This window comes from Kwoniella dejecticola, chromosome 9 (genome assembly GCF_000512565.2).
Source record: "Kwoniella dejecticola CBS 10117 chromosome 9, complete sequence".
NCBI lineage: Eukaryota > Fungi > Basidiomycota > Tremellomycetes > Tremellales > Cryptococcaceae > Kwoniella > Kwoniella dejecticola.
Genome location: NC_089309.1, coordinates 1515309 through 1532914, shown reverse-complemented (window position 1 = coordinate 1532914; position 17606 = coordinate 1515309). Strand labels below are relative to the sequence as shown.

Sequence of the window (17606 nt, the reverse complement as noted above, 5' to 3'; positions counted from 1 at the left end):
ATTACATAGGTCGAAACTAACTCAAATATCAGTGATCATCTGGATTACTATATCAAGGTCAGGCTGCTCATCCCTTTATCCGGCAATTGTCATAGGAACGACACTTCTCATCCTTGACTACTTGCGGGCGGGGTCATGAAATAGACCCTTTCTGGAAAGATAAGATACCCTTCCAAAGGAAGAAGCTCGTCCTGGTCTACACAATGTAAAACCCAATCTTCCGAGACTGCCATTCTGCCCGGCTGGTTCCGCAAATGATGCAAGATCTTGAGCATCCCAACATCTCGGATATCCGAGTCACCTTGAGAAAGCGGAAAGACGTAGATTGATGCGTACGTGCACGAAGCTAGGATTCCACCGCCATTATTCTGCAATCATCCAAAATCCATCATTTAGTACTCTCACTCAGCTGACGTGCGGAAAAACGGAACGGATGATAAAACGGGCAATGTCGCGAGTCCACTCTTGACTGGGCATTCTCCGGGGACATACGGAGATAGATGCACGACTCACAGATATCAAGATTTCAGTCGACCTTTTCCGTGTCCCCGTCCCGTGTACGCAAAACGACAAGGGAAATATACCTCTCGCAAACACTTTCTTCTCCGGATGTGGTGCGAAAGTGGCGCAGCTCGAACTCGACGGATCGTTCTTTTGCCCGGTCGGGTTTCTCTCCTTGTGAAGGCTTGTCTCAGTGATGTTGGGAGGTCGCTCGGGCACGAGATGTGTCTGCACGCGTAAGTTGGATTTTGCTTTGGGTTCTGGATTTAGCACACTATCGATCTCTATATCTCCATCGCGGACGGGCGTCTTTGACTGTTCGCGAGGTGGAGAATCTTCGAATCGTTCTGATCTTCGACATGACTCTTGTCGCTCTGTTTCCTGATCGATAATCGCGCTTTCCCGCTGACTGGTCTCCCCTACGGCATCATCGAAAGAGGAAGGCCGACTTACATAACCAGTGATTTGAGTTCGATCTCAGTCACTTTTACTTGTAAGAGGATTGGTCTGACTCACCCATCGTCGATTCTTTCCTCCTTCACCACTTCCGATTCCGACTTCAACTCCATATCGCTAGAAGCCAAGTTGGTGGCCGAGTTCGTATGCAGTCCAGCTGGGTTCAAGCTCCCCTCGCCGGATGTTGCGACAGACTCTTCTACATGTTGACTCAGTGGACTTGCCACCAATTCACTTGTGCTTGCCGCAGGAATGGGCTGGTACCTATCGATCAACTTCTTTCTAGGGTCTTTGGGCTTTTCGAAAACAGCTTGCTGAGGGTTTTGGAAATTGTTCAATGCAGGCGTTACTGGCCGGGATGGAGTATAGGGCCGCGATGGGTGATGGGTTCCAGAATGTGAATCGCCGTCATTATCATCTTTAGCTAAGTTGGGATCGTGTGTACCTCTAATACACATAACTCATATCAGCGAATTTGCTACCTCGCACTGACCATCAAGTATGTGAATTTCTTGTTCTCAGAGGAGTATAATTTGATGTACTCGCCTGATCTCCCACCCTCCGTAGCTTTCTGAACTGTCAACGACCCGCCTCTTTTCGATGCATAGATCTAACCACTCTTCCCTGACTACAATCTTCCTCGATGGATGACTCTCGTTCGAACCGGGTCCTGCCAATCTCGCCAAAAATCGGATGATCTCGTTCTGCAACCAAATGCATTCTCCTCGAGGTCTAAAGTTCGAACTGCTTCGATCTCCGATATACTTGACCATATTCTTGGGGGCATTGTGCGGGGTGAGAACGATGATGTGAGTGACGTGCAACGCATCTGGGATAGCTGATAGAGCGCCACCATGGTGCTAAGGCATATCACATCAGAGTAAATGTGAGCTGGTATGCTGTGACTAGGGACCATAAAACATGAAGCTTGGACCGCCAAGAGGATTGTTACAGGATTGCCACACTATAGGCAAGATGAAAGGTAAAGCTGATGCTAGCTCACCCTTATGACGATCCTCAACTCGTCGGCCACTACCTGGTCGACGGACATCTTCTCAACATGGAGATGAAATGTCAAGCCTTGGAAGAGCGTACTGGTACTGGTCGCATAGCCAGATCCGGATGATCGATCCTTCAATACCGGGCCATGGCGATGGCGACTCGGACTTGAACTTCGGCTTCTTCTTGGACTCGAAAGAGATCTCCTCCTTCGAGTCGGTGGACAATTATCCGTGTACGTAGGACGATATGTGTCGCAGCTTGAGAAGGATGAGATGTTTGAGCGTTGCCCGACGTAGTGATAGTATCCAGAAGGTGGAGAAGATGATCTCCGGGAGGATGAGGGAGGCGAATAAGTTCGCTCTCTTTCACGTTCTCGTTGTCGATCGAGAGTCGTTCGATCCCGGGGTTGGTAGGATCTCGAAGGGTTAGACATTGTTGGTCGGAATCAGAAGGAAGGAGACGGCAAGATGGCTTATATGATGGTCTGTTATTGCCGTTCAAGTGTAGGAATGTTGACGATGATGATCAGTGATGTTAACCAATGTCCGAACAGTAGGATGAAGCAGAAGCAGAAGCATCTTGTTGATGTAATATTGGTTTATTGGCAACGTGTATTCATACACCCTTATTGATGGATCGCACGGACTTCATTCAACATACCATACACACGCACACACACAGCTGCAAATTAGAGGGTCTCAGGCCCGAGCGTCAATTGTCAAGCTAAATCCATGCACTGACTGTACTCTTTGTTCATTTTTCATTGTCCCTCAAAAGGCGAGACAAGACATGTGAGATGAAGCAGTAGTACATGCTCGCCAACTAGACCTACCGGACCTGATTCCCCAATGTCAAAAATGTTCTGCACCCTACGATGCCTCCCGATTCCTCTCCGCAATGATGCAAATGAGACTCATAGGCAAACAGCACTGAAAACATGTCGATAATGCGAAATTGAGTGAAGGACAACATTCGAATCGCATATGTTAGATATGTTTAGCATTTCATTCCATTCCATTTCAATTGCTTGCGATATGTTTAATATAGATCATCCCTTTACTTTCCTTCCTTGCCTTTCCTTCTTAATATCGTTTTGGATTTTCCCATTACAATCATTCATCTTCCGTCATTCTTTCATTCTTATCGTCCTGGCGATCCTGGCAGGTTTTCGTTTTTACCCTACAGACTCATTCATTTCATGACAACTCCTAAATGCCCTTCAAGTATCGAGTATCAATTTTCAGCTTCCTGCCCGTTCTTTTCGTTGGATGTCTGGATGTCTAAGAAACCACCCTCCTTGGTGATTCGCCAGCTAGCAGATAGAGTAGAGTACAGGTGAAACGCAAGAAAACTTGAAAAGTAATATTGACAACCAATGAACCATGTCGATTTTGATTTTGATTTTGGTTTTGATTTAGGTTCCTTTCCGAAAGATGCCCTGAGGGACCAATCCAGCTGGAGCAAGTCGATGGAGTTTTTATGTTTATATAGCTTCAAATACCGAGACTTGAGTAGTGTTCACACCCGACAATTTCTCATCGATTTCTGGTGCAAGGGGACGCTTGATGTCGTACTGTGTTTGAGGTAATATCATCGGTTCTTGACACTGATCTTGATCTTGATCTTGCGATCCGTTTATTCCAGGCCTTATCGTCAGTGCCGCCTGCAGATCCATTTCCGTTGTTGTTCCGCTGCCACTTCTGCTCTGATGTTCACCTTCAGATTCCAGGGTGTTTTTGTTTTTGTTGATGCCATCGCCAACATGTGGCTCATCTCCACCATCAACGTCGCCATCGGCTTCTTGATCTTGATCCTGACCAGCTTTCGCTTTCTTGGCTTTTGCTTTTCTCCCTGGTCGACCTTCATCCGGTACACCAGGCTGCACAGTCCACCATCCTCCTTTCCCACCTGAATCATCCGGGATCCCATCGGGTTTATTTACACGGACGAACATTTTCCTGAGCGAATCAAAAGCAAAAGCAAAAGCAAAAGAGACATCAGTGACCGCTCTACTCTTCTAAATCGGGATATTCATCAGTATGATCGATCAAACTCACTTCAAAGACAAATTATGCCTTATACTGTTCTGCCAACCCGCCGTCTTCTTCTCATCTAGAGTCTTGAAGAACGGGAACCGATCCGCTATCGAGCTATAGATCTGCGACAGCTGGAGTCGACAGTCCGGAGCACTCTCGATCGCGTGTCGGATCATCTCATGATACGGGTAAGGTGGTTTACAATCGTATCCAGGAGCATCTCCTTCCGTCGGCAATTCATTCACCTTTCTTCCTCCTTGACCATGACCGTGTGAGGTCGTCGAGGGTCCAGGTCCAGCAATAGAAGATGATGGAATGATCGAAGAGACAATCGACGATTGACTCGTAGATGACGAAGTGGGTGCTCTCCCTTTCAATGGGATCGAAGTGGATATCGCATCTTCTTCTCTGTAATCCTCTTGGTCATGATTGTGAGGTTGAGAAGAAGACATATCGTTAAGAGGTACAATATAGTCGACTTCTTGTATAGTCGAAGGTAAGAACCCGCTGAATTTGCCCGAAATAGGAGGTGATAGTGTACCCCTAGATAACCTGTTTTTCCTGTACGAAGAGGAAGATGATGATCCCATGAGCTCCCTTGCAGATCCGATCCCGCCGATTGTGCGCCTCCGCTTGTGTCCGTGCTTTTGGTTGTGGTTCAGAACAGACGTTATAGGTGTACCCTCGACAGCTTCCGCAGCAGCGAGCAGGCCGTGCAATTTATCCGGAGTCGATGCTCGGCGTCGATGACCCACTTCGAACTCGGGTGATTGACTGGCATGCCTTTTCCGATTCCCTCGACTCATAAGCCCACCGTTGAGTTCCTCCACAGCGGAATCGAGCTGGTATTCGAGATCCATATCATCCTCGTCCGGTAAAGACTTCGCCTCGAGTGTAGGGGTCTTATCTGCCAGAGTCGCTATCTCGGCGAATTCCTCAAGGACAGATCGAGCGGGAGTATCTGGTAGATGTCTTTTCGAGCTTGATATTGGTGAAACCAATGTACTTTGTGTCGGCGAGCGCGAGGTTTGCTTGGCACCGTTGACGTCCGCTTTGATCGTCGATGATACTCTGCGAGTGATGGGACCGTTGGATGATCGGATCGGTGGTTTGATGGGTTCTTCATGCTCCTCTTCATCTGTTATGTCTTTACCGTGCCATACCAGACCTCGGATATTGGGCGGCTCGGAAGAAGTGCCAGTCGGGTAATCCCATTGCGAATGGGGGAAAGCAGCTAGGACAGCTTTCGATATTTCCTCTACTTCCGGTGCGCGGGGAAACCGTTCAAGTAGAAGATGTCGAATCCCGTTCAAAGGCATGCATGGTGTAAGGACAGTGTGCGGGGGAGGGAGGTGGTGAAAATTGGTCCGAAGCCTGAGTCAAGAAGATCGGATTAGCATCGAAACGAACAGCGATGTATGATTGAAGATGATATATGGGAAGAATAATAATGTCCGCACCGACCGAAAGAACAGCGGAACTGGGTGTCAGAACGGCAGGAAGAAATGAAGACTACTTACCATGAAATCAAATCGATACTAGCTCCATTCCTAAGTACCATCTTCGCCTGAAAAGCCGGTGCGAGCGGACTACTTCCCTCTTTCTTCGGGACATCATTCACTCCCAACCTATTCTCATCCAGCTTCGTCGCGTCTTCGGCTTTCTCTTTCATAGTACCGTCGACTACGCCATCGTCGTCGTCGTCATCAAACAACTTCCGTTCGATCTTCGTCCGATCACTTGCCAAACCTCTTTCCGATCTCCCGTACTCGCCTGGCCGGTAGGGCGAATAAGGCGTATACGACTGGTTGTGATACCTCGACGAAGGGTGATTCGGGTCGAAGGAAGGTGGGAATCGTAATGTACCAATGGTATTACCTCCATTGATACCCACTCCTACTCCTACTCCTACACCGGCGCCGGCTGATGTCGAGATTGATATAGTCGATGCTGTAGATGGGGACATCGAGAGTGGGGTGGGATATAGCTTGTTGATGGACGTATTTTGAAGGAGGTTGTTGTTGTTGTTGTTGTTGATTGATTTTCGAGGAGATGATCGGGTTGGTGAGGCCTAATTGAACCATGTACATTAGCGACATGAGCAACATTGTTGGAATGCCAAGAAGGGAGTGAAGTAGAAGTGGCCGAAGATGAACGCACAGTAGCTAAACCACTTGTTTTTGGATTTCCTGAGACCATGTTGAACACCTCTCAAGGTGTGGACGTGTAAGGCTTCAGATGATCTGGGAAGGTTTTGGTTGTGAGCCCGAAGCCGCTATACCCTTTTGAGTTTTTGTCTTTGTCTGTTGATCAATCATAACATGGTGAATGATCAGCTAACCAATGGTAACAGTTGAGAAAACGATAACAACAGCGCTGAGGTTCAGACGAATCATTTGTCACAGCGATAAAGAGCGAGTGAAGGGTGACTGCATGGATGAGACAGTACGCCTAAAGGGATGAGGAGCTGATGGAGTATTTGATCGCCATACGATGGCATTAAACAGTTATACAGACGCAGAAGAGGCTTTGTTTTCCTCTCTTGTCTCAACCAAACCTCCACTATTCACCAGTCCGTCCAATGAAAATGACACTTACCTTGTAGCAATTATCGACTGTTCAAGGTGGATTGAGTGGATAGTTCGAAGGACTGTAGGCAATCAGCTTGATCGTAGTAGACTAGGTCGATAGTGCACGGAGTATGCTGGAATGAGAGAGGTTTTATCTCACATACAGTTGACCGTACACAGGACAGGACAGTACACAAAGAAAGGGAGTTTACCCACTTAGTCGGTCAGTCAGTTTCGTTTCTTTCGATGTGCGAGAAGTAGGGCAGGTAATAGGTCGATAAGGATGAGGATGAGGATGAGGTGGAGACTATCCAAGTCTTTTCTTTGTCCAAGCTACGATATCAAGATATGGGATTGACTATGTATGATGATGATGAGAGTCAGCGATGAGTGAAGTCTGGATTTCACTCTGTAGGCAGGTTCAGGGTAAAAACAAACAAATACTCGTACATAAATAAATAACAAAAACAAATAACATTTACTCTACTCCAGGCTGACGTAGCAATCTCAACTTGACACTGCACGGCGACACTAACTCATATGAGAATGAACTGATGTATCAGACAACATATGCATAGAAGCATCTTCAGAACAGTCCTAACATGCAATGCACAAGACATAATCTATAGATACACAGAATACAACACATGAATCAGAGTATTCTACAAAAAGCAAAATGCCACGATCGATTGATCGAATACGAACCAACTACGGCGTCACCGTTATCACCACACCGCAAAACCCACGTTTTAGCCATACTTTTTCTTTCTTGTCAACAAATCTAGATCTTACACACGACGTCATCAGGTCTCATAACCCATACCTCATACTTCATACATGGGGGATCAAGTAGGTTTCTCATAATCCTTGGAGAAATCAATACCCTACAGAACGAGTAAGCAGTATGTCAGCATGCAATGCAGCATATGCATATGCATATGCTCAAAAGTTCCAGTGTGCTGCAAGGGAAACGACCAGGCCAAAAGCTTACCTGTTCTTTCATGTGCGTATTAGTGATTTTCAGTGCCCTAGTAGTCTTCTTCTTCTTCTTGACTGGTCCAACGGGGACGACCTTGGTAGGAGCTGGTATAGCTGAGCTTACTGTGAGCTCCTCTGTAAAATGGGGTAACATGAGACATCAGTCAATCATTACGTTCTTGAGGCTCTCTCAAATGGTGCAAGATCATGCTCACGTTCCGCTAGGAGTTTGGTCACGTCGTCTGTCTCTGCCATGGGCACGTCGGCCCATGAAAAGATGAATTCTACAAGCACCACATAGGTGATCAGTGAAAGCTCCATTCTCGGATTGGTAATAAGAACACTGAACATAGGATGTGAAACGTCGCTCATCTGAGCCCAGCCGAGCTGGAACTTGCCCAAGTATGTGTGAAACGACAACTCACCCTCATCAACCCTCTTTCCAGCCAGCCCTTTTTCCCTCTCATGATCCCAAAACACCGTCTTCCACCTCGAATTACCCCCTTCTAGGATACCTACACCGTTCAGGTTTTTCCTGCCTAATCGAGGCAGCGGTATATCCTTGAACGGTCCGGTCAATCCCCGCATTATCAATATCTCTCCTTTACTCTCGAGCTCTCCCAGGGGAGCGACACCATTCGGCATAGCCTCTCGAAGATGTTTGACCGGTATACCGGATGTAGGGGTTGAGTGGACCCGTATATGGGACCGTAATTCGGAGATACTGTTCAGCGTGAGATCGGGCTATAAGAGTGGATAACATGTGTTAGCAGGGTGAGAGAGATATTCGTGCACCAAAGCCCATGCAGATCTTCGAAGTGTCCACCAATAGCAAGGTTCGATGCATGGATTATGGCGGCAATTCGACTCACGATATACATGAATACGTCATTCACTTCCTTGTATTCGACTTTATCCATACTTTTCAGCAATTCAAGCGCTTCAGCAGCATCAAGACCGGGAGACGTCTCTTGCACTCTGAAGTAAGCATCGTGACCGGACAGCGTGGATGCTCGCTGTGAATGCGAACGGATCGGCGATCAGCAGAGGGATTTATACAAAAGTAGCAGTAAAATCTGGAAATCAGAGTGATGTTGTGAGGTGAGAGGCGAATAGTGGAGGGAGACGAGTCACGAAGGGACGATTCGCTTACCTTCAGCTGATGGAACAGATCCAACGCAGCAGTCCTGACATCTTTGTACATTCCATGACTCGCAGAATATATCGGTCGACCATCCGCGCCGAGAGGTACGTCTGTGCAACACTTTAGCGGTCAGGACCAAAGGAAGGGAAAGAGCGGTCAAGATGGAGGAAATTATTAAATCGCATGTGAGTCAAATGCTGTACCAGAGGGGACGTACTGGGTTTTGATCGTTTACTATCACCCTCACTATTGTTCTCCTGCTTCATACCAGGAGTACTTGTGCTCGAGGATCTACCATTTGGCTGAGGAGAAGTCGAGGCCCATGAAGGCGTTTTACGCTTACCCGGATGCATGTTCGTAAATCGTGACGCTTGAATCAGTCTTAGTATGTATGCAGTGCTCTATCCACGAGAAGGCGAAAAAGGGATATAAGAATGAGTCAGATAGGTTCAGATCAATCAGTAAGTTGCGAGGAGGATGTAAGATACGGTGAATTGGATTGGGATTGCGTTGGTGTTTTTAAGGTTACTTATAAAGCGGGATCAGAATTCAATAGGATAACTCGAAAGGACGCACGGACCCTCCGACGAACATCAAATAACACAAATATTCGCATATTCGCATATCAGATACTATATCAAATAGCTTGATCCTCTCATAAATCTTGCCTGCAAATCTTCTTGTTCTTGGCGATCCCGTTCCACTTTCACCTCCGTACTGCCCAGCTGTACTTGTCTATCTGCAAATGCCACGCAACTCCCGGCTCACGTACAAAGACCCTCTTATTGACTTAAGCCTTCGACAAAGAATATAATCCGAACACTTGGTAGGATGCAACCACGATGCTACGAGACCGTATAGGACCACCAGCAACCTCTACCTTCCGGCCCGCCCCGCCTCCTCAGTGTACACCTCTAAACATACAAGATCCGAGCTCGTCTTCCTCGAGTCATTACCGTCTAGCCAGTGGCATAAGTAGGGGAGATGATCGATTCAATGCCAGCCAGCAATTCCTACCTACTCGTCAGCAGCAGCAAGAGCAACAGGAGTCATACTCACGATGGGTGCGCGAGAGATCACCACCATCAGTTCCAAGACAGCCATGGCGACGAACACGTTCACGCTCACGCTCACGCTCACGATCACGTTCATGTTCGCCCAGAAAAAGAGACAGAATTTGAGATGAAGAAGATATATTACGAGATTGGGAGAGATATAGGCGATTATCGCCTGACAAGCAAAGTCGAGATGAGAACCAAAAACCAAAACCAAAGCAGAGGTATACACATGATCGTAGCTATCCCTCCCGGGTCAATTCATTCCATCAAATAAGCAAGAGCGATTTAAATGGACTTTACGATTCCGAGCATTCTGCTAGTCGTCCATCGGGCAAAACGCCTACTCATTCCAGGTTCTTCAACGATTTCACGTTCTACGTTTGCAGTTTTGGCGGAGAAGGAGACTGGCGGAGCAAATATGAAATTGAGCGGATCATCAGAATCATTAAGGTGAGTGAGTGATGGGGAGTCCTCTCAATGATCGACATGGCATCAATTTGGCCTGGCCTGCTCTGGTCTGCACGATCTGGCTACGCTTCTGTCATTTCAGTCCCATATGTCTGCTCCTTCGTCCGTCAGCTGATGCAACGACCCAATGATGGTGATCTAGCGGCATGGTGGATCCATCTCCAGAAGTCCCTCATCCCATGAGGTAATCCACATCATCCTTCCTTTGAATCCCGGGTATCCGCAAGACGTCGTCCTGCAAGTGGATGCGTTCGGACCGGACTTGATTTCGTTGGAGCACCAGCAGGAATGGACGGATAACGATATCATCAGGCATTTTGCTCGTACAGCAGGCGGTAGCTCCTCACCCGACAAAGTAGCGGGATACAAAGGGAAGAAGAAGGTGGTTCTACGCGGAGAATGGCTGGACGAGTGTGAGCGGCAAGATAGAGTGGTTGGAACGTTCGATGAGTATGCGGGATGGGAGATCAAGTGAGTCATGGACCATTGAGTATCAGCCGCTCATCTTTCTTCGCCTTCAACCCCCCTCTTCCTGTGACGGCATACAAACTCACAAAATTTTGATTTTTCATCCTCATCGTGATCTGTGACTAAAGCTAATGTGGTTGAATTTGTGACCTAGAGGTACATATGGTCCCCAATTCGTCAATATCACCCCGTTTGGCGAGCCGCATATACCCTTTGAAATGAGAAAACTCAGATCCACCTCGGATATAAGGGACGCGCTCGACCTCTCGTCTGCTCACGAGCTCAGTCAATCGAGTCCCTTCAATCACCTTGGCAGTAGTCTGCGGCCAGTCACGATCGATAAGCTGCAGAGGACGGGTGATCCTAGTGATCCTACTCATCATCGGGAAGAAATGATGTCAACTGCAGGACATGCCGAAGTCAACGGGGACAGTGCAAGTACAGAGCTTCAAGTTACCGATGCAGAAGAGGTCAAACCAATCTTGACGGAAGACAGTCGTCCAAATACTCCTGAACTGCCTGCGGCTCATCTTGAACAATCGGCCCCCTCCATGCCAGCTCAAAACGCTTCGTCCTGGGCATCTGTCGTTCCTTCTCAAGCTGCTACTCCTCGGTCCCAGGTAGATCAGTCCGACATAGCTTCACTTGTGCCATCGCCGACTAAACAATCAAGGCTATCTTCCGTTGATACACCATCAATTTCCTCTTTCTCTCAATCGCAGACACATTTGCACTCAGGCCCGTCCGGGACAGCTGCTGAACAAGAAGCGGTGTTCGCTAGCGGTATATTGCCTTTACCTTTAGGCTTTCATGTAGTGGGAAGCTCGCGCGAGAGGCGATCGTTGGGAATGCTAATCATGGTGAGTGGATCAGAATAAACTTTGCGAATCTTCATGGAGACATGATTTCTAGGTGGTCGGATCACGTTGTTGACTTCACAATGATCTTCTTTCAGCATACTGGTGGCGGCTTTATTGTTCCCAAATCTGAAGCGACCATCCACGTCCTTCCGTTACCCATGGAAGAGCGTGTATCTGATCCGGCTCATCTCGAAATCATCGAAGAGGTTGCTACTAAACCTACTCAAGCTGTCGTTTCGGAAGATTGGGTGTATAATTGTATCTCAAATAAACATCTTCTATCGCTTGACGAATATAGATTACATAGAACGGATCCTCGTCTGTCTGACTGATTTGTGCAGTGGAATTCTAATCAATTCAATTGACCCTCATTGTACGATACACATACACACCACGCACAATCCGTTGTTCTTTTCTAATCGTTGTATGAATTCAAGGGAGGACATCAACACGTGTTGTCATCTCCATCAGTCCGTGCGGTATGTGAAATGAAAAGCGTGGAGTTGATCGATCATTCATCATTGCGTGAGTAAATATGGATGAGGATCTAGATCCTTTGGGTTTTGATTGATTGATCGTTGAACAATCGAATGATGGTACTAGTACTGTACTTGTATAACGCGAGTTGATGTATGCGCACAGACCTCGTGTTTGATACTGTATTCTTGTGGCTCGATGGTTCTAGCGTTACAATCCATCAAATTGATCAAATTGTACGGCGTATTGACACATTGACACATACGAGAATCTCGTGTTTTGTGATTGGACTCTGAGGGATCATGGTCTCGTCAGCTCACAGGTCTGAAGTTATGCATCAGACTGTAGATAACTGAGTAATCTGCGTAGATAAGGTATTCATGCTTCTGTCCAGTATTTCATCCGATCCAGCTCCCCATCTCGAAATGTCATATATGACCCCGCTATCGAATGCGAACATCATCTTAGCTTATTGAAGATGGAAGGAGAGGTGTACCAGAACGAGATTGAGAACGAGAACGAGAGGGAGACGAGGTCGTTCTCTGGGAAACGCTTTTGTATCCCTGAATACCTGATGGCCGGTGAGATCGATGACGAGGTCAAAGATGGAGAAAATAACGATACAGATATGCACCTAAGGGATTTCAAGAGAGATAAAGCATTGCTCAAGGAGGAAATCATCGTGAGCTCAAGTAACATTTCTGCGAATGATCGAAGTATGGATGGAGGATGCTAAGTCGTGATTTACCCCTCTGGTATCCTTTGGTGTTATATGACAGTCACATGGTGGTCAGATCATTGAGAACGACGAGACTGTGTCGATCTATGATATCGATTATATCCTCATTCATCCAGCGCATCTCGACCACTTGTCCGCGGTGGCAGGAGGGAAGAAGAAAGAAATCGAATTTCAGCTCTGTGCTCGTAAGCACGACGCAAGGTACAGAACAGTTGGACAAATCATCGTTGATCGGCGGTTTTCTACAATAATACCGCCAAGAAAGGGGACCACACTGATACTGAATGTATCCAACCCTTGTCACATAGCTTGACAGTGAACAGGTCGAAGGAACCCGTGGTACTTCATTTTCGATGGGCCAAAAGCTGTATCAAAGCTGAAACGATCTTGGACGAGAGGTACGGATTAGACGGCTGGGCTGGTATGCGACTAAAGTGAGTTGAGATTTCTACAAGATCAATCTGTCTGGTCCAATCACACCTGATGTTTCAGAATACTGCACAGCTTACAGTTTCGCTCATTCTCTGTCCCGAAAAACAGGTCTCAAGTCATACACGAACCGATACATATGCCTTCGGTCACACCCGCGAAACGGCAAGAAGGGCTTTCAATCTTCGAGAGGACGCCGATATCTCCTGAAGCCGTGCACGAACATTCGAGTCCAGCTGTAACAGCACCTCAGAAGATAATGATCCACGACATTGAGCGCAAAGATGATGATCTTGATTCTATCACTTCGTCCCCTCCCTTACTGTCGGAAGCTGCAGGGTTCCCTCTCATGGCAATTGATCAGCCGATCACTCTACCTTGCCCCGAGGTTCTTTTCGAAAATGACTCGCCGAAAGATGAGCAGCACCGTACGTTGCTTCACTACAGAATATATCTTCACGACAATGTATGCCTCTTCAAGCCCATGATTGAGGTAAGCATCTGTCCTCGTTCTCGTCCAGACAATAAATTACGGAGTTGAACCAAATGACTTCACTCGGCATACTTCGTCTCAGTCCCTCGGACACGTCGCGACGACGCGTCAAGAAGCCGATCTGATCGTTTTCACCAGACTCGACAATACCAAATACAGCCTACTGGCTCGAGATAGGTTGGAAGGGGATATCATTCTACACAAAGCCCCCTTTCAAGATATTATCTCTTCTCAATGGATCAGCCAGTCTTGCGCCGCGGGAGAAACCCTCGACCTGACAGACTTTGTGGTGACTCCTTCGGAAAGTCAAGGCAGATCGATCACATTGTCCAGATCAGCCGAGGGAGAAACCGGCGATGGTGAAGTTCGTCCTCAACCTCGTCCTCGCTCATTGACCCCAACAAGCGAAATATTTAGTGCCACTGGTCGACCCAAGCGTCTCTGTGCTGGGAAGCCACTTCCGCCTTTCCCCGACATAGATGGACTTTGTGGCATCGGCGTCGACGTCGACGTTGGCTTCAATATCGGCCCGGAGATCGGGAACAAGAAGCTCACCAAGAGTGAGAAACAAAAGAAAAAGGGAATACCCAATAAGAGGGAAGAGGAAAGAAGCTTGAGGCGGAAGAGGAACTTCGATCATCTAGTAGAGTTGCTCATGAAAAAGCCGAAGGACGTATCAGTGAAGACGTACTTGGATAGATGTCCACCCTTGGTAAGTCCCGAAGGTTCGTTGCTCTCATCCTTTTCTGTCTCACTCCCGTGTGACAGAGGGTGGTGCTGAATCTGCACGAGATACTTTTTCAGTGGGATGTCAAGCGATGGTATATCATTTACAGGGCCAATGCTGCTCGTATGCACACGATTGACCAGAAGGTGAAAGAACGACGGGACGGATCGCAGCAGGTGTTTGTGGAAAAGGAGAAGAACGGGGAAATAATTGTGATTTCTGATGATGATGAGGAGGGGGATGATGGCGATGTGAACGTATATGAACACGGACCCGAACATAATGGATAAGACTAAGGCAGTGACGGACACGAACGAGGTAATCATCACTGTGAGATCGACGTCAAAGTCATCCTGGTCACCAGTATCCCCTAAGACGGAGCAGATTCAGGCGGACATGCTAGTCGTGAGCAATCTCGTGACGGGAGGTGGAGGACGCACCAGTAGGAAGGTCTCTCTGTAGTATTTACCTCAAGGAAAGGAGACGCTCCACTTTGGTGCTGATAGTTTAATATGGACGCACATGCGAATCAATTATTCATGCCCAGTTCTTCCTCTTTTGTATTAAAGAGATTGCTTTCTCCGTAGATTACATTGCGATCCTCAAGGAGGAGGCTACTACATATGCGACGGCCTCGTTGACTGAAGATCAGGTCGTGCGGAATGCTGCGGACAACGAGAAGATCGACACTCGTACAGCCATCGATGTCCATGCAGATACAGTTGCAAGTGACGAAAGGCACGATACATCAGCAGACAGCTACCATTCATACATGCCGACATTCGTGGAGACAGCTTACATAGCTTTATACCGAATGATTAACTGATCGAGGTGAAGTGGGGTAAATAATACGATTGATTGGATTTGATGGTGCACTTGTCGGTTATCTGATGGAAACGTTGCATCAAATTCCTATCTTCGGCGAATATGATGGTTGATGAGTGATGTTGAACATCCTTTGGGTGGGGAAAACATTAAAATGACTACTCTACTCTACTGCAGAGAATGATCGGCTTATGGGACTATGAAGGAAAATGACAAATTCATCTTCCTCCTCTCAAATGGTAACATACATTGGTCCAGTCTCCTTCACTGTTTTGCCACAGCAGGTGATATTTCAAGATGGACAGCAATAATCTATTCTCAGGCCTCAGGTTCTCCATCCCGATTTCCTTCGATGATGCCGAGGAAGACGAGATCAAGAGTGATGGGGAGTACGAGAAGGAAATTGATTTTAACGTTGCCCTAATCAAGGTGAGCCTAGCCTCACTGTACCTATACGAAGTTATGTTTACCCCTCGGTATCTTCTATTGACCTCTCCCAAGCCATGATTCACTCAATCGGGGGGATTTCTGACGCTTGTGGATTCCTTTTATCGACAGGCTCACGGAGGAAGATTCGTTGGACCCCCTTCCGCCAATGATGATGTCGATATAATCCTCATTCATCCCAGATTATATAAGAACGCAATCGCCAAGCATGGTCAAGTCACCGTGCTCATCGATGCGAACGATATGACTATCGACACCAACTGGGATGAGTATGATAATGGTTTCAAACCTTGGACGTTCTTGAAAATTGCGGAATGTTTTGGTTCTGAAACGAATGATGAAGGAAGAGAAAGCGGAAAACCGGTTCTCCTTCAGATGAGATGGGTGACGGAATGTATTTCGGTCTTAGGTCTGATCGATGAGGACTATAGACCGATTCCATGGGGCGGTATGAGGATCAAGTGGGTCATATTCCTTTCCCTTGCCTTCTGTAACGTGAATCTGAATATCTCCGTCACCTTGACTTGAACGAGCTGAGCTGATGAGCCGTTGTCGTTTACGCCAGGGCTCAATGCGTGGTTAAAATCGATGATTCCGACGAAGAGGAAGAGATAGAACAAGTACATCAGCCCCACCAAGCCATGTCAATCCTCAAAGGGGATCTCGATGCATCATTCAACCCACATTGTACTGAACCAGCCAGAGCGAAATGCAAGCTCCCAACCCATTTGACCGAAGAAGATCCAGCCAATTCGCCACTCCTAGGAATTGACGAAGACCAGGAGGAGCCTAACGAGATTGAGATGTGAGTTTTCCAGTTGACTATTCACATCCGCGTGCTGACTATGAATATGGTAGAGTCCTAGACACACCACATCCTGTTGAGCATCATGCCGGTACGCAAAAGCAAGCTGCTACTCCTTCCATCGACGACGACTTTGAATACCCGGGAAGACATGTTGACACGGTTCGTTCAATCAAAATTTACCTACACGATGACGCCTTGTATCTAAGCCACCTCGCCACGGTAAGTCCGTACTTGTATATAGCCCATACATCGCATCAATTCGAGCATATCGCTAACTGAAAGTGTGGTGATGTTTCCGCAGGCTTTGGGTCTGCAACTAGCTGGTCTGAATGAAGCCGATCTGATCGTCTTTAACAGGATCTGCCACGACGTATACAATCTCCAGCCTAGCAATCCGACCGAATCACGAATCATGATTAACAAGCCCAGCAAGCAGATAGCGGTCTCCTCCAAGTGGCTTATGGAATCCGCCAAAGCAGGCAAGAGACTCGCCATTGACAGCTGGGTTATTGCTCCACCCATTCAGTCATCTGTCCCGCCATTCGATCGGTCAAACGCTTCCACTTGTGGCATGATTCACAGTTCTTCACACGTCTCACCCAGCAGTATTCCGAGACGACTCCTCAAGGGCGCGAGACAAAAGTACAGTAGTCTCGGAAGGCCCATCAGACCAGTCATCAAATTCGACAACTCGACCCGCAAGTTCCGCATTCGAGAACGCAGCAGGCGAGCTATTGGAGCGAATCTCGGAACGTGGGAAGAGCAACGAAGAAGCAAGATTATGCATATCGCAGAATTGTTGTTGAAGAAGCCTAAGAACCAGAAGACTTTGTCGTATCTCAGAAGATGTCCTGCTTGGGTATGTTCATTGGTCTGTTGGAATAATGAAAAGTAGAGCGCTGATGAGTCAAGCGATTGCGTCAAATTAGGGAGGTGTGGATAATTGGCAATGCTCTTATACTGGGCTCAACGCTAAAGGCGAGGTCAACGAGATGCTCAATAAGCTCAGAACACATCGCTCATAAATATCGCCGACCGCCGCATGGGGGTCGGGGCAAAAATGATAGATTTCAGAGGAGATGAGGGGACGATATGTTGAAAACAGGCGAAATATAGGAAG

At 47.3% G+C, this 17606-nt stretch overlaps 6 protein-coding genes across 6 annotated transcripts; 3 read left to right on the top strand and 3 right to left on the bottom strand.

The window, feature by feature from the left end:
• Positions 1–107: 107 nt before the first annotated feature.
• On the bottom strand, positions 108–2008 carry I303_107498 (uncharacterized protein; the record flags this gene model as incomplete). Its single annotated transcript, XM_065969600.1, has 5 exons — positions 108–368; positions 514–949; positions 1018–1404; positions 1504–1817; positions 1961–2008. The coding sequence occupies 5 exons, from the start codon at positions 2006–2008 to the stop codon at positions 108–110; spliced, it is 1446 nt and encodes a 481-aa protein (XP_065825672.1).
• Positions 2009–3442: 1434 nt separating this feature from the next.
• I303_107497 (uncharacterized protein) lies at positions 3443–5961 on the bottom strand (the record flags this gene model as incomplete). Its single annotated transcript, XM_018410176.1, has 3 exons — positions 3443–3917; positions 4017–5369; positions 5516–5961. 3 exons carry the CDS (start codon positions 5959–5961, stop codon positions 3443–3445), a joined length of 2274 nt encoding a protein of 757 aa, XP_018261179.1.
• A 1449-nt stretch (positions 5962–7410) lies between these two features.
• I303_107496 (uncharacterized protein) lies at positions 7411–9040 on the bottom strand (the record flags this gene model as incomplete). The annotated part of the gene is made up of 7 exons (XM_018410175.1): positions 7411–7449; positions 7557–7678; positions 7759–7827; positions 7969–8287; positions 8416–8559; positions 8697–8797; positions 8905–9040. 7 exons carry the CDS (start codon positions 9038–9040, stop codon positions 7411–7413), a joined length of 930 nt encoding a protein of 309 aa, XP_018261178.1.
• A 934-nt stretch (positions 9041–9974) lies between these two features.
• On the top strand, positions 9975–11873 carry I303_107495 (uncharacterized protein; the record flags this gene model as incomplete). Its single annotated transcript, XM_018410174.1, has 5 exons — positions 9975–9997; positions 10066–10195; positions 10356–10684; positions 10836–11541; positions 11637–11873. 5 exons carry the CDS (start codon positions 9975–9977, stop codon positions 11871–11873), a joined length of 1425 nt encoding a protein of 474 aa, XP_018261177.1.
• A 623-nt stretch (positions 11874–12496) lies between these two features.
• Positions 12497–14696, top strand: I303_107494 (uncharacterized protein; the record flags this gene model as incomplete). The annotated part of the gene is made up of 6 exons (XM_065969599.1): positions 12497–12700; positions 12798–12958; positions 13066–13191; positions 13298–13679; positions 13762–14391; positions 14484–14696. 6 exons carry the CDS (start codon positions 12497–12499, stop codon positions 14694–14696), a joined length of 1716 nt encoding a protein of 571 aa, XP_065825671.1.
• Positions 14697–15528: 832 nt separating this feature from the next.
• I303_107493 (uncharacterized protein) lies at positions 15529–17511 on the top strand (the record flags this gene model as incomplete). Its single annotated transcript, XM_018410172.1, has 6 exons — positions 15529–15660; positions 15790–16139; positions 16244–16483; positions 16537–16705; positions 16788–17345; positions 17416–17511. The coding sequence occupies 6 exons, from the start codon at positions 15529–15531 to the stop codon at positions 17509–17511; spliced, it is 1545 nt and encodes a 514-aa protein (XP_018261175.1).
• Positions 17512–17606: the final 95 nt, after the last annotated feature.